Source organism: Neolamprologus multifasciatus, chromosome 20, assembly GCF_963576455.1.
Source record: "Neolamprologus multifasciatus chromosome 20, fNeoMul1.2, whole genome shotgun sequence".
NCBI classification, from domain to species: Eukaryota; Metazoa; Chordata; class Actinopteri; order Cichliformes; family Cichlidae; genus Neolamprologus; species Neolamprologus multifasciatus.
The window spans coordinates 2,827,244-2,841,166 of NC_140458.1; the positions used below are offsets into that span (position 1 = coordinate 2,827,244).

Genomic DNA, 13,923 nt, shown 5'->3' on the forward strand with positions numbered 1-13,923 from the left:
GGACAACAGGTACAACAATCATCCGTGTTGATCATCCACAATTATTTTCAGTTGCAAATGATAAAGGATTCAGAAGGTTTATTCATGCAGTGAATCCTATGTATGCAATTCCAAGCAGGAAAACACTCTCACACTTTAATTTATATTTAATTGTGTTGTGGTTTGCAGTGTTTTGTGTTGTTTCACTTTAAATTTGTTTAAAAGGAAAAAGCTGAAAATTTAAATAGTTAAAAGTTGAAGTGTAAAAAGTTGTTTTTTGTATTTTATAATTTATTTATTACATTTTATGTGGAGTGAAAGCACATACAAACTCCAAAACAACACAAAACACTGCAAACTATAACACAATAAAATATAAATTAAAAGATGCAAAGAAGATGCACATTCTTTGTCTGTCATATAGGCCTGGGATGATTTTTTGGGAGAGAGTTTTCCTGCTTGGAATTGCATACATAGGATTCACTGCATGAATAAACTTTCTGACTCTTTTATCATCCACAAATGAAAATAGTTGTGGATGATTTCTATACTTTTCTAATGTGACGTTGTTGTCCCTGCCTCTCTTTCTCTCTCTCTCCCTCCCGCTCTGTTCCTGTGCTACTGCGAGCGTAACCACGGCCCCTCCCCCCTCTGCACTAGAGACCTAGACACTAGAGAATGAACTTAAGACTACCGAACAGGACTTAAACATGAAACATAATACAAAATGACATCAAAAAACAAGAAAACTCAAAACACTGGGTCAAGTAACCCAGGATGGTGACACACAGGGATTCCCATTGATGTGTTAGTTTACCTGCTTTGTTTAATCCTGTGAAGCAAGAGAGGAAAGGTTCATGTCCTAATCATCATTTGCACATTATTGAATGGAAAGTAGAAGAAATGCCTGCAGATCCCTCATCAGCTGGAGATCAGATTAGTTTGCCATACATGGCGTTTTACTTAATACAAATACTAAAAGGACCACACTGACAGTGCACTTATGTGGCTTATACATGTGGAAGTGAGTGTATGACAATCCATCAACATCTGCTTCTGCAACATTTGTTTGAACTGCATTTGCTGGTCACGTTGAGCCATTTTTCTTTTACCTATTCTAAAAAAATTGTTACAGCTCAGCAAGATGGGGGGAAAAGTTTAACAACTATTTGGGAAATTTGTCATTTTTAAAGTAAACTATAGTGGTATTCATCGGTGACTGCCAACAACAGGCAACTCATTGGAATCCTTTATGAGAAAGACTACAAGACTCTGTGCACAGACTATTTCCTGGTGTATAAACAGCTGAGAGGAGGAACCACGTGCATCCTTTAAATGCCTGTGCAGTTAAATTCGGTTCAATGTTATTCATACAGCACTAAATCTTAACAGTTGCCTAAAAGTGCTTTGTACAGAACCTCTAATACAGGCTAGTATGTCCACCTGGTGATACGGTGGGTTTTTAATATCAATTATGCATTCAATAAAGAGGGCCACTGCTATCCACACCAACAGACCTGGATAAATCTGTAATCAGGTTTTTGGAAAACACCTGACCAACTCAAGAAACCAACTGAACTGAAACACACAAAACCTCAGCGTCTGAATTCAAGCATTTCACAAAATGTGACGCATATCAGTAAACCACAAACAGTCAAAGTGGAAACACCAGAATAATTTCTAAACAAAGTACAGCCTGGAAAGCGAGCAGTACAACACATGCGTAAGTGCATGAGGTTTATGAGGGTTTGAGAATGAGCCAGATGATCTGAAAGAAGCTGAGGTCCAAAAAGAGATGCAGATAAGAGACCGCGCACGGCCACTACTCAAGATCAGCTCAGATATTTGCTTCTGACAAAAAACAAAACGTATAAAAAATATAACTAATACTAAAACTAAAAGCAAACTAAAGTCAAATGTTTTTAATATTAAAAACTGAAATGATTCTGGAAACTTACTGAAAGAGAAAAAATAATAAATATCAATGCAAATATAAGAGATAAATGTAATAATGCTATCAAATAATCGTGTGTCTTAAAATAGCTCATTTGATTGACAGATTTCAATATTTCTTCATTTGAAGCACTGAACATCCTACTTTTGCATTACTTCTGTCAGTGTGGGAGCAGCACTGCAGAGATCCAGCTACAACCATTCTCATCCAGCAACCACTCGCACCTGGATGTTGTGCGATATAGTTTGCTGTGTTTAATATATCTTCCCAGCCTGGAGTAGGAAATTTCAATCATTCTTTGAGTTAAGCAGCAGGCTCTAGTTTGTATATACTGGTCTTGATTGTATATATTTCTGGCTCGGAGCACCCATAATTTTGTTTTACATGTACAATGAAAATAAAGGGCTACTCGTCTTCCTCATTGTCATAGCAACACTGTGCTACTGACATGTGCATTTAAATAGTTTTTACGTAATAACTATTGTAGGCTGATTAGTCATGTGATCAGTGCTACATATGATTACCTGCTACTGACAAATACATTCCTTTATCGTATAATAATTACAGAAATACTGCTCCTGCATTTATTTAGAGTTTGTGTTACGTTGGATAGAATTGGGACACGTCTCTGGAAACCATCCAGCAATTATAAAGCAGCTATATTATTAAGAAAGGGTTTATAAATCTGCTGGGATCGAGTCACTGACAAACATTAAAAATATCTGTTTCAACCACAGACTTTAATGACCTGAAAATAGTAAAAGTACTTTTCTGTAAAAATGTTTTGTTTCAATGAATTTCCCTTTGTCTTTCTTATTGATGGCGTTGGTTCACTGGCTAACCACAAGGTGACTGTAGGTAACTGTGACGTCATTATTTTTTGTGCCATCTTTTGCAATCATTTGTCCCGGCTCAGCTTCTTCCTCCAGTCAATGTAGAGGAACCACAGAAGTACAAATTTCACATGAAGACAGGAAACTGCAGTGTTTATGAACAGTGTTGGAAATCCCGTTTTCTTTCTTTTCTTTCTTTGTAATTAAGCTTCTCTTCCACTTCTGAGAATCATACTTGTTAAGCGAGTAGTGTGCTGAGAGTGCTTAATGATGTATGTACTCCACAATCTTTGTGCTTGTAGAGAATTTAAACAGTGCCTGACATACACAACAGTGGAACTTGCTAAAGGAAAAAAAAAAGTTTAATAAATAAATTAATCAAAAGGTGCGAATGTCTGCCGCAACAATAAGCAACAAATTAAGACGACAAATTAATTGTAAAAATGTAGCAAGATGTGTGAAACCACGTGTTTTTAAGGTGTTAGATAAGGTCAGGGGCGGATCTAGAAGGGTGGCATGGGGTGGCAAGTGCCACCCTAAAATGATCTCTTGCCACCCCAAGTGCCAGCCTAGTTTTGCATATGACAGTGTTGTTTGTTCAAATAAGATAGTATTAACACTTTGAGTGCAGTTACAGTTTACAGTGAATCTAAATTCTAAAACTGAATTTATTGCATAGTGTTAGGTTTGTCCTTGTGCTGTTCTCCTCTGTCTTGTGGCGGACAATTTTTTTTACTGGCACAAGAAGTTTGTGGGGCATCTTATTGTGACACCTGATTGTTCTCTCATTTTAGTTTTAGTATTTTTAAATGGTTGTGCCAAATTTTAAAAATGCCAGATGTATTGGCTGCAATTTCATATAAATAGTTGTATTTAAGTTTTCAAAATGTACAATTTATATTTGCATTTCAAGTTATAAAAAAAAAAAAAACTCAACATGTCCGTGGTTTTGACAGTAAAAAAATAACTACTAGGATTTTATGTTTTTTGTGTGATTTCAGATCAGTTGTGTTAACACAGTATGTCAATGAAAAAAACAACTAAATTCAGACACAAGAGGTTGAGCTGAAAAGAATGATGCAGGAAATCAAGGCAGGAAAAAAATAAATACAATGAAACTATTTGAGGGTGAAATACAAATGTAAAATCAAAAGGAGTCAAAAATGTCCATTTATATTTTGTTATTTTGTATCTCAGAGGGTTAACCTAACAAATCATGAAAAGTTAGGTTTAGATTTTTGTTCATGACGGTGCAGATTTCTGACATTTTGTGTAAATGTAAGCATGTACAATTAGTTTTTTTTCTAACAAAAAAAGTGTGAAACTGAAGTTAGAATTGTGTTTGTAAAGCAACCAGCCCATGTTCTGTTCCTTTCTGGATTTTATACTTATTGGGCTACATATTTATTCATTTATTATACAGGCTATACAGTACATAAAGTCAAAATTTGCATGTGTAATGTAACTAAAGTGTTTAATTATATGGGCTACAGAAAATAATTCAGTTATAGACTATATTTATATGGAAAACGTGTATACTTACTGTATTTGAATCATTTTTACCATATGTAACCACCTGCATATGTGTTTGAAAAAAAAAATACTTTAATTTTGCCACCCCATTTGACTTTCTTGCCACCCTCATGCCACCCTAAGAAAATTTCTCTAGATCCGCCCCTGGATACGGCATTTAAGGTAGTCTGTAATAGTGATCCTGGTAACTTAACACAGCTAAATTTCCTGGGAGCAGAAACAGCTGGAAGGTGGCTGTGAGTGGGAGAAGCGCTGTAAACGGTGAAATTTCTCAGGACATCTTCTGAACTGTATGTTTTTTTAATTGAACATTTACCTGAATTCAACGTGGGACAATGTTCCCTCTGTGCTCCCCTGTTAGCTGGGTAGTGTGCTGTATCAGGAAGTGTTTCAATCCTTTTCCACAGTGACGTGGAAAGCCTCGATTAGAGAGGATACCCACTCCTGCCGTGTGGTTCAATCAAACAGGGAAGTTGAGCAGGTGACGGTTACACCATTTTCAGGTTAGCATGTATGAAACATCCCATAACTGACTGAATTTAAAAAGTTTAATGCGTTTTGTAATATTTACATTGATACTCTAGATATTGGTGTCACATGGTGCTCAAGCCTTTTAATTCAGCTGTTATTGTTGTTTGTTTTTTTAATAATATTTTATCCTCATTTTTAAATCAAGGCGTTTTGTGATATTCATGCTTCTAGACTTCAGGCAGTCATCGACTGCAAATGATATTCATCCAAGTATTAAAAACAATGCTTATATTTAAAAACTATGTTTGTTAATTTTGTTACTCTGTTTATAAAAACGGTTGTTATTCCTTATAAGAAATTGTATTTATTAAAAGCTTTTGAATTTAAGTTTATTTTTACTTTAATCACTTCTTAACTGCTTCATTTAAAATCTGCTGAGGTGGTAAAACTACAAAATTAGTGTCTTAATTCAACACATTATGAGCCTACCTGTATACACGTAGGAACTGTTTCATAAAAGATTCTAACTACAGGCATGTCAAAAAAGCCAGTAATTTCAGCTTTTTATATTTTTTGCAGCATTTTAAATGTACAATAAACAAAGCAGGAAAGTATTACACAGTAAACCAGAGTTAACAGAATTTAGTATAAATCTGTCATTCAAAAAATTATGAGCCAGGAGTAATTCCTGCACTAAATTACACTTCGTTTTATACATGTAGCAATATATTTGAATAGAACATGCTGCTCGCCTTAATTGGATGTCCGAATTTAGAATTTGAGGGAATGAAGGCATGCATGGTGCAGAGGCTCACAATGCTTTTGTTTAAAACTTACATACAGTTCATATTTTCTGCCTACGCACAATATTGCACAGTTTAGGTCAATTCTGTGCCAAGAATTCATAAGTATCTATAGCAAATTTAGGACTGTGGGTACATTTAGAACAAGCTGACATTAATAAAAGGATGTTAATGTGAGTCCTTAATGTTTCAGAGGAGGGAAAGTCTATCTTTAGGATTTACACTTGTTATTGGAAAAAGACCACATCAAGTCCTGTTTTACTAAAGACGCGACAACATAGCAGCCACAATGATTTAAATATATTTTTATCAAAAATGAAAAATGGCACGAACGTTCTGAACCTCTCACTGCTGTATCGTCAAAAACATCCTCTTACTTTCCATTTATAACAATAAATATAAGTTCAGTATTAATTAACACTTTGAAAACTAGTTTGTGCTTTCAAATCACAAACTGGGGGAGGGGGGCAAATGGCTGCTTGGCTGTCGTCATAATTTCCCCTGTTGAATGGTCTAGTTTTAATCTCACAATGAGCTACATCCATGCAGGTGCAACTTTAATATACTCATTTGTATATATAGCATAAATACAGAATAATATACTCAGAGCACTTTTACCAACACCTTCGTGAAGCTCTTTTATGTTTATGCTTCTAGAACTTTTTACAGCCAAAGCTGATTTAGAATCACTAGTTTACCTTTGCCACAATTCAAACTACTAACCTTGTTAATATGAGGCAACGGTGCTAACCACTGCACCACCATAACACCTTTTTTCCAAATCTTGTGCCTGTTGCATCTCTGACCTCTGTAGCACTTCAGTTTCATTTGTGCACCATATACCGTTTTACTGTTTTGACACATCATTCAAAGACCAACAGGTTCATTAGAACCATCAGTCAAAGGTACAACAGGCACCAACTTTCAGGCTCAAAGTCATGAAAATACTTTAAAGGTAACTGTACCAGAGTCAGAATAGATTGCTGAAGAACATTAGCAGGTATAATCATGTTAAACACCAGATTAGTTGACTGCATGTACAAAATGAATATAATTGTATGCATTGAGACAAAAAAAACTCACCTTTGACTTATTTCACAGCTCAGAGGTGTTTGTGTGGCTGACAGGTGTAGATGTAGCTCCTTGTTTTAGAAAACTTCAGCAGATGTTTAAAACTCTGCACATATGGCAGGTTGTAATCTACAGAACTAAGTCACTTTGATCCTGATACATCTGAACCAACAGGAAACCAAGTCTTTCTTCGGGGTGTGACTTCAGTTGACACATTCTCACCACCCACCACTGCTAGTGTAAAAAACAAACAAAAAAAACCAAAACATGAATCGTAGTGTGATGTGCATTCATTTCCTGTTGTCTGTAGTACTGTGTGAGACTTTAGACTTCATGTTTGGTGTGGAAGAGAGAAAATAAGAATAACTACATGAAGGGAGAAAGAAACAAATCAATGGAAATATCAGTGAAACCGTCCAGATACAGTAAAGTCTGATCCTGCAGCAACAGTCCTGACAGGGACCACAGAGAGAGAGCATATATCTCCTGTATTATCTTGTTGAACTTGTTGTTCCAGAGTATTTAAAAGTAGAGTGGGAGGCAGAGCCTCTTCTATGGAACCAGCTTCCAGTTTGGATTCGGGAGACCTTGGATCTCTACATTTAAAATTAAGCTTCAAACTTTCCTTTTTGATAAATCTTATAGTCAGGCCTGGATCAGGTGACCATTAACCCTCTCTTAGTTCTGCTGTAATAGACCTAGGCTACTGGTGGCTTCCCATGATGCAGTTTGTATTAAATAATTAATCATTGATAATGATTAAAAATAATTTTGACCTCTGGGTGTGTTGCTTTTGTCCTTTCTTCCTCCCCTCACCCCCAACCAATCAGAGCAGATGGTTGCGCCTCTGTGAGCCTGAAGGTTCCTTCTGTTGAAATGGATGATTTTTACTGACACTGTCACCAAGTGTTTGCTCATGGGGTCGACTGATTGTTGTGGTTTTCTCTGCATTATCGTTGGTGTTTGCCTTATAATATAAAACACATCAGTTGACCGTTGTTGTGACTTTGTGTTAACTATTTAAATAAGTGAAGAGGACAACCAATTCAAAATCTCTGCACTCCTGAATGTGTGAAAGATGCATAGGAAGAAAAAAACTCTGCACGTTGACTTATTTAACACTATTTGATGAGTCTCGATGTTTTGTTCCAACTCACCTTCATGAGGTATAAAACATCCAAAAACATTCCAACTCACTGAAGTAGAAATGGCCGCGACTCAGTACAGCAGCCACAGACATGGAGATGAAGAACATGACCCGCTCACACTTAGTGTTGGACTGCTGTTTGTTGGACTGAGCCTCTGCTCAGAGTAAAGCCTCACTACAGGCTCGGGTTCACCAGCCTTCCTGTTGGACACCTGGTCCAGCTGACCACCAAGTGCTTCAATATGGCACAGCTCACCTCCTCTGTTCACCTGAATGTCCAGCAAATATCCGATGGTGCAAATTTCAAAATTGATCATTGACATACAACCTTTGATGTCCTGTAGCCAAGTGCATTTATGCTGACATTTGCATTAATCATGATTAGCACAGTCTAACAAATCTAATAACAGAACACCACTTGGGTTTAGATTGGCCCAGCAGTTCCTCCCAGTCACACACCCCCAGCTCTCACTGTTACATTGACTGAGACAAAGATTTGACTTTTACATCTACATCTACTGAATTTTTGGTATTTGTTTTATATATCTATTAGGGGTGCAACGATACTCGTATAGATATTGAACCGTTCGATACAGTGCTTGCGGTTCGGTACGCATATGTATCGAACAATACAATTTTATTTGATCAACTTTCCTTCTGACGATGCTGTCTGTGTTGAGCGCTCAGTGGATCTGCGCTCGACAGTGCAGCCTAGCCGGAGTAGTCGAACGCAGATCCACTGAGCACAGCGCAAGCTAGCAAGACAGAAGCTAAGCTCGTTGCAACATGGCAAATTGAACCTCCCCCACCCTCATTCAAATCTGGCGTTTGGAACTATTTTGGTCTTCATGTGACGTATGACCCTGAAGGTAAGCGCGTCATGGACTAAAGTAAAACAGTATGTTGGATGTGCCAGCAATGCTCAATTACATTGGTGGGAACTAGTGCGTTAGCGCAGTTAGCTTGTTAACGTGTTGGCCGTCCAGCCCCACGTACAACTTTGTTGTTTCAGCAACATTAAATTTAAAAACTGTACTTTTGAGTTAAAATATATATTTATAATTTTAATAAATGACAAATTAAAAAGGCATGAACATTTTTTTTGTATCGAAAAAATATCGAACCGTGACACCAAAGTATCGAACCGAACCGTGAACTTTGTGTATCGTTGCACCCCTAATATCTATGTATATAACTGAAAAAGCTAATTTCCCTTTTCTTTGCCTAATTATATCTATACTGGTCGTCATCCTCATTATCAAACAGGAAACAGTGGTTTGCATATCCACACAAAATCATTTTCAAATAAGACGTGATGGGACATGATGCAGAGAATAGATGTCGGGTCTTTTAACAGACTGGATCACTACAGGATTCGTTGTGCATGTTTGATAAAAGGTGAGAATTTACTGAGGAAACAAATAGCCTGCAGCCTGCAGCCTGACACCTGTGAACCACTGTGGTTTCCAGCATGAAACCAGTTTGCTTTTTCTTTGAATTTCCATTGCAGTAGTTTGTGGTTTGATCTGCATTATAGCTCATTTGCCTTCACCCAAACTCGTGGGAACCACACCAGCACCTTACCAGTACGTGACACATTTGTCATTTCTGCTAAATCCATCAAAGTGACTCACTCATTATGTAGGTCAGAGGTATATCAATGTTTTTTTTTTTTAAATGGGCCATCTGAATTTAAAAAAAAGAAAAAAAAAGAGAAAAGAATAAAGCAGTGTGGAAACAGTGTGGACCATTTATATAGAAACACCAACATGATTTTCAGGATCAAGTGAAGATTTGTTCTTTTATGTAGATGAATTAAAATGGGTTTAACAAGAGTTTAAACATGTTTTTTAATTGAATAACTAATTTTACCTGCTTTTATTTATTAAATAATTTATTTATTACCTGCTAAGTATTTATTAAAAGTCATAATTCACTTTAAGCAATAAGAAAAGGCAGAATATTATGCATTAGATTTTTTAATAGGATTGGGATTATTAATTGTTACTCCTATGTATAATATATAATATAATATGTATATCAGTTAGAGATGATTTCAATAATTTTACCCTGATCTACAGGGTGGGCCATTTATATGGATACACTGTAATAACATGGGAATGGTTGGTGATATTAAAGTCCTGTTTGTGGCACATTAGTATATGTGAGGGGGCAAACTCCTCAAGATGGGTGGTGACCATGGTGGCCATTTAGAAGTCGGCCATCTTGGATACAACTTTTGTTTTTTCAATAGGAAGAGGGCCATGTGACACATCAAACTTATTGGTAATGTCACAAGAAAAACAATGGTGTGCTTGGTTTCAACGTAACTTTATTCTTTCATGAGTTATTTACAAGTTTCTCTTTGTTCACAGCCATTGACATGTCGAAGAGGTTAACACATGAGGAGCGGATCTGGTGAATGCAGTAACCGGTAACCGGGTCATTGCAGCAGATTTCAATGCAACCCTACGAGACCACCCACTCACTGGTTGTGAGTCCACTGCCTAACCACATGAAACCAAAGAGGGAGAGTTAACTGAAAGCAAAACAAAGTTTACTTTCTTACACTCATTTCAGCTGATTCCTCTGCTCCCACAGGAAGTATGCAGAGTGTCCTCATTCTGACAACCACATACATTAAAATCACTGAAGACAATTTAAATGAATGACGAATTCATTTTATGTTATAATGTTTATAAATAAAATTGAAAAATTGAATTAAAGTTTGAATAAATTTTCATCAAAATGAGACATTTTCATTTTTTAAAGAAAAAGAAATACTGAAACTGAACAATCACTTTTATCTATGAACAATACAATTTTTGTTTTAATCTTATTTTTATTAAATACTAGGGGTGGGAATTTAACGCGTTAATTGTGATTAATTAATTTGCATTCCAAGCAAAGGGGAACTTTTGTCAATGCAAGATTTCCTGGTATACTGATTACACTGATGCACACATCAGAGCTACAATGAAACAGAAGAAAGCATGTTGCTTGAACTGATCTGAGGCAAATTTCATTTCAAAAGCCTACCTGACCAAAGCCTTGATAAAAGTGTGGTTTTGTGCAAATTGTGCAAAGTGGAGCTTTCATACAACCGAAGCACTTCAACCTTACAGTACCATCTAAATGCAAAACATGTTGCAGCATTCCACAATTTGGGATTGAAACAATAATATTTCTGAGACACATTTAGAAGCTGCCTTTGAGAATAATGAATCTGAAATGAACGGTAAGTTGTATAGGAAAGACAGAACAGATTTGAATGAGGCGTAGCCCTTTATATTAAAGTGTCTTGCAAGGGGAGAGTGAAAAGAGGTTTATACCAGCCTTGAGGCCCTGCTGCAGGTACAGTGTAAAGATGCCACCACAAAGGAGGCAGCAAAGACAAGGAGCCTCATCCTCTCTGATTCACATGAGGAAGCCCTGTGTAACTGGGCCCTGAGCTTGTGCAGAGCAGAATCCACCATCAGCTAGACGACTGCCTGCAGTGAGGGTCCAGGTGAGCAGGACCCACCCACAGCTGTCTGTACTGGCCCGCAAGTATTTGATTAGTCCGCCACTTCTGTCCCCTGTGAGTGACTGTTCTCACTTGGAGGTCACATAGTAACAAAAATGTACTTAAAATAACACTTTATTAAGTCTGCCCAGTTTTGTCCAGGGATATTATTTTTGTTTCCCTGTTTTGAATCGGAATGTAGTTTAAATGTTGTTGTTTTTTTCCATAAATGAAAAGAGCTTGAGTTTAAAATATTCATGTCCGTGTCTATTATTTGATTCTGCGCCCACTAAAATCCTTTTAAAGTAAAAAAAAAAAAACCCTTCTGACAGTTTAGGCTGAAAATAGTTTGACTGGTAAAGATTTTTATTGAAACAGTGTAAACACATTATGATTGATGTTTCAAAGACATTCACACTACATCATCTGCAAGTTTGTTGTTGGTTATTTAAGATATTCAATCAATCAGCTTAGCAAGTTAGCAAGAGTAGAACAATAATTAATCAATAACCAAAATATGAAATCTTTAAATAGTCACAAGTAATTAAAATCATGATAAATGTCAAACTGACCAAACAGCAAGATTCAAGTCTTAGTAACAAGAGGAAACATATATTAAACATATTTTAACTTCATTAAAAGGAACAGTGATGGCATCAAACAACACTTTGACATTTTATATCATGTGAAGAAAAAAAACAACTAAGTACAATACATTTTGTGAGCAAGCTATAACTATGTTTCATATAATTTAAAAAAATATAATTCTGGAAAACGTTCAGACTTCTAAGATCCAGAATCTTCTTGTGCCAGTCTATCACTGTATACTTCAGATCAGCCGCCAAACAGGACAAAAACGACTATGATGCACTGTGACGTCTGCAGAAAAAAGAATTTGTGCTGACTCGCTCTCGATTCAAGATTTTTACAAATCCAGTATCAGGAAGCAGGAAACATCACTGCAGAGCCATCACGCCCTCGTCACAGCCTGATCCAGCTCCTCCCCTGCTACAGAGCAGTGATGGCCGATCGGAGCAGCTGATAGGAGAGGAGGTGGCAGCAGGGACTGAGCTGACATGGCATAAAATAAAACAGGAAGTTCACAAGCAGCCATACATACATACCTTACACCTACTGTATATATATGAACTAGTTATGCATATTTTAGATTTGCATTTAAGGATACGTATTTGATAAATAATCGAGAATCTCTGCACCATGAATGTGCTATATGTGTTTTTATTGTCTGTGACATGTTGATGTCAGGTTGTCACACACACACACACACACACACACACACACACACACACACACACACACGATTGACCAGTAAAGAACACATATTAATCTATAGTCTATCTAAGTTCACTTGCTAATGTAAACCTGTGAACAGATTGAGGTTTCCTGCTAAAAGCAATTTAGTTTCATAGTATTTCAGGCAGTACATGGTGTATTATGATGATTTAGTTTCATATTGAATAACAAAAGGTTTACTGGATCTATTTATTAAATTCCTGCATAAACTTGGATCAGAGTTAGGTTAAACTTCCAAACTAATGAAAATGCAGAATATTTACATAGTAAACTTTGAAGTAAATGGCAGAATAAAACATTTCAACTTGGGGTTTTATAATAATGTGTTTTAGTTTTCAATAGATAACTGAAAGGCTGATTTTATTCCCACTCTAACTTACTTTCTGAGCTCTGTTTTACATCTTTGTGATTGCTCCTTAGCACTTTTCATGATTGTTTTAGCTAATTGTTTTTCTAATAAACAAAGCTGTGGTTCCAAATGTCAACATCTGGTTCGATTTCCAACAGAAATATCCATAATCCGGAGAACTGTTCACCTTCCTGCTGCTACACTCCACTTTTCTCTTTTATCCAGCTGCGGTATTTGGTAACTCGGGTGTAGACGCCAGGTCTGAAACTTAGAGCGCAGCCTTTGCCCCAGCTCGTCACGCCTGCCAGGAAAAACCGCCCATGGGAGTTGGCGACAGACAGGGGCCCGCCAGAGTCACCCTGAGAGTTCGAAAGAAGAGTCACAGCAGAATTTGACGTTCAGCTCACTTAATTTACTGAGAAATATCTCCGACTGAATCCCAACAAGCATCACAATGCAAACCATGTGATTTTCTGAAGGCTTTTACACACTAATAACGATGTTATTTTGCTGGACGGATTTGTGGAATTTATTTTCTTGAACCATTTTTCTGATTTTCTGATCCGAATAATCATATCGCTGATTTTGGAAATCAGATGAAGCTGCCAACAAGAGCTCAAACTGCCTTGCAATGTGTGCGACAGCTTTACTGCTGTCTTTGAAGCCTTTGTGCCAGTGCTGTGCCAAAAAGTGATTTCTGGTGGTTGCAGGAATTTAAGGTATAAATGACTTGTTGACCTAAAATCTGTCAAAAATAGGTCAATCACATCTCTCATGAAGAATATCAATTAGCCAGAAAGTGACTTTTATATATGCTTTATTTATCCAGGTAAAATTAACATTAAAAATGTATTTTAAGCTTACTGAAGTGATCAAAAAAGACCTGGATTGATGAGAATATGGCTACAAATAAAAAGAGCCATGAAGATATTTCAAAAACAGACAATTTCTTTGTTTTATATGT

At 36.7% G+C, this 13,923-nt stretch overlaps 1 protein-coding gene and 1 long non-coding RNA gene across 4 annotated transcripts in view; one reads left to right on the forward strand and one right to left on the reverse strand.

The window, feature by feature from the left end:
• LOC146494087 (uncharacterized) overlaps window positions 1–128 on the forward strand; it is a 98,453-nt gene extending 98,325 nt beyond the window's left edge. The window contains exon 2 of the long non-coding RNA XR_014871557.1: window positions 77–128. This is a non-coding gene — a long non-coding RNA (uncharacterized LOC146494087). The remainder of the gene's footprint in view (window positions 1–76) is intronic.
• A 10,528-nt stretch (window positions 129–10,656) lies between these two features.
• The window catches only part of LOC146494094 (suppressor of tumorigenicity 14 protein homolog), a 38,919-nt gene continuing 35,652 nt past the window's right edge, over window positions 10,657–13,923 (reverse strand). For 2 of the 3 annotated variants that reach the window (XM_085146033.1, XM_085146034.1), the window contains one exon: window positions 10,657–13,318. In XM_085146033.1, coding sequence (XP_085002159.1) covers window positions 13,157–13,318 — 162 coding nt within the window. In that variant the 3' untranslated portion in view covers window positions 10,657–13,156. The remainder of the gene's footprint in view (window positions 13,319–13,923) is intronic. The other variant, XM_085146035.1, reaches the window with a different exon arrangement.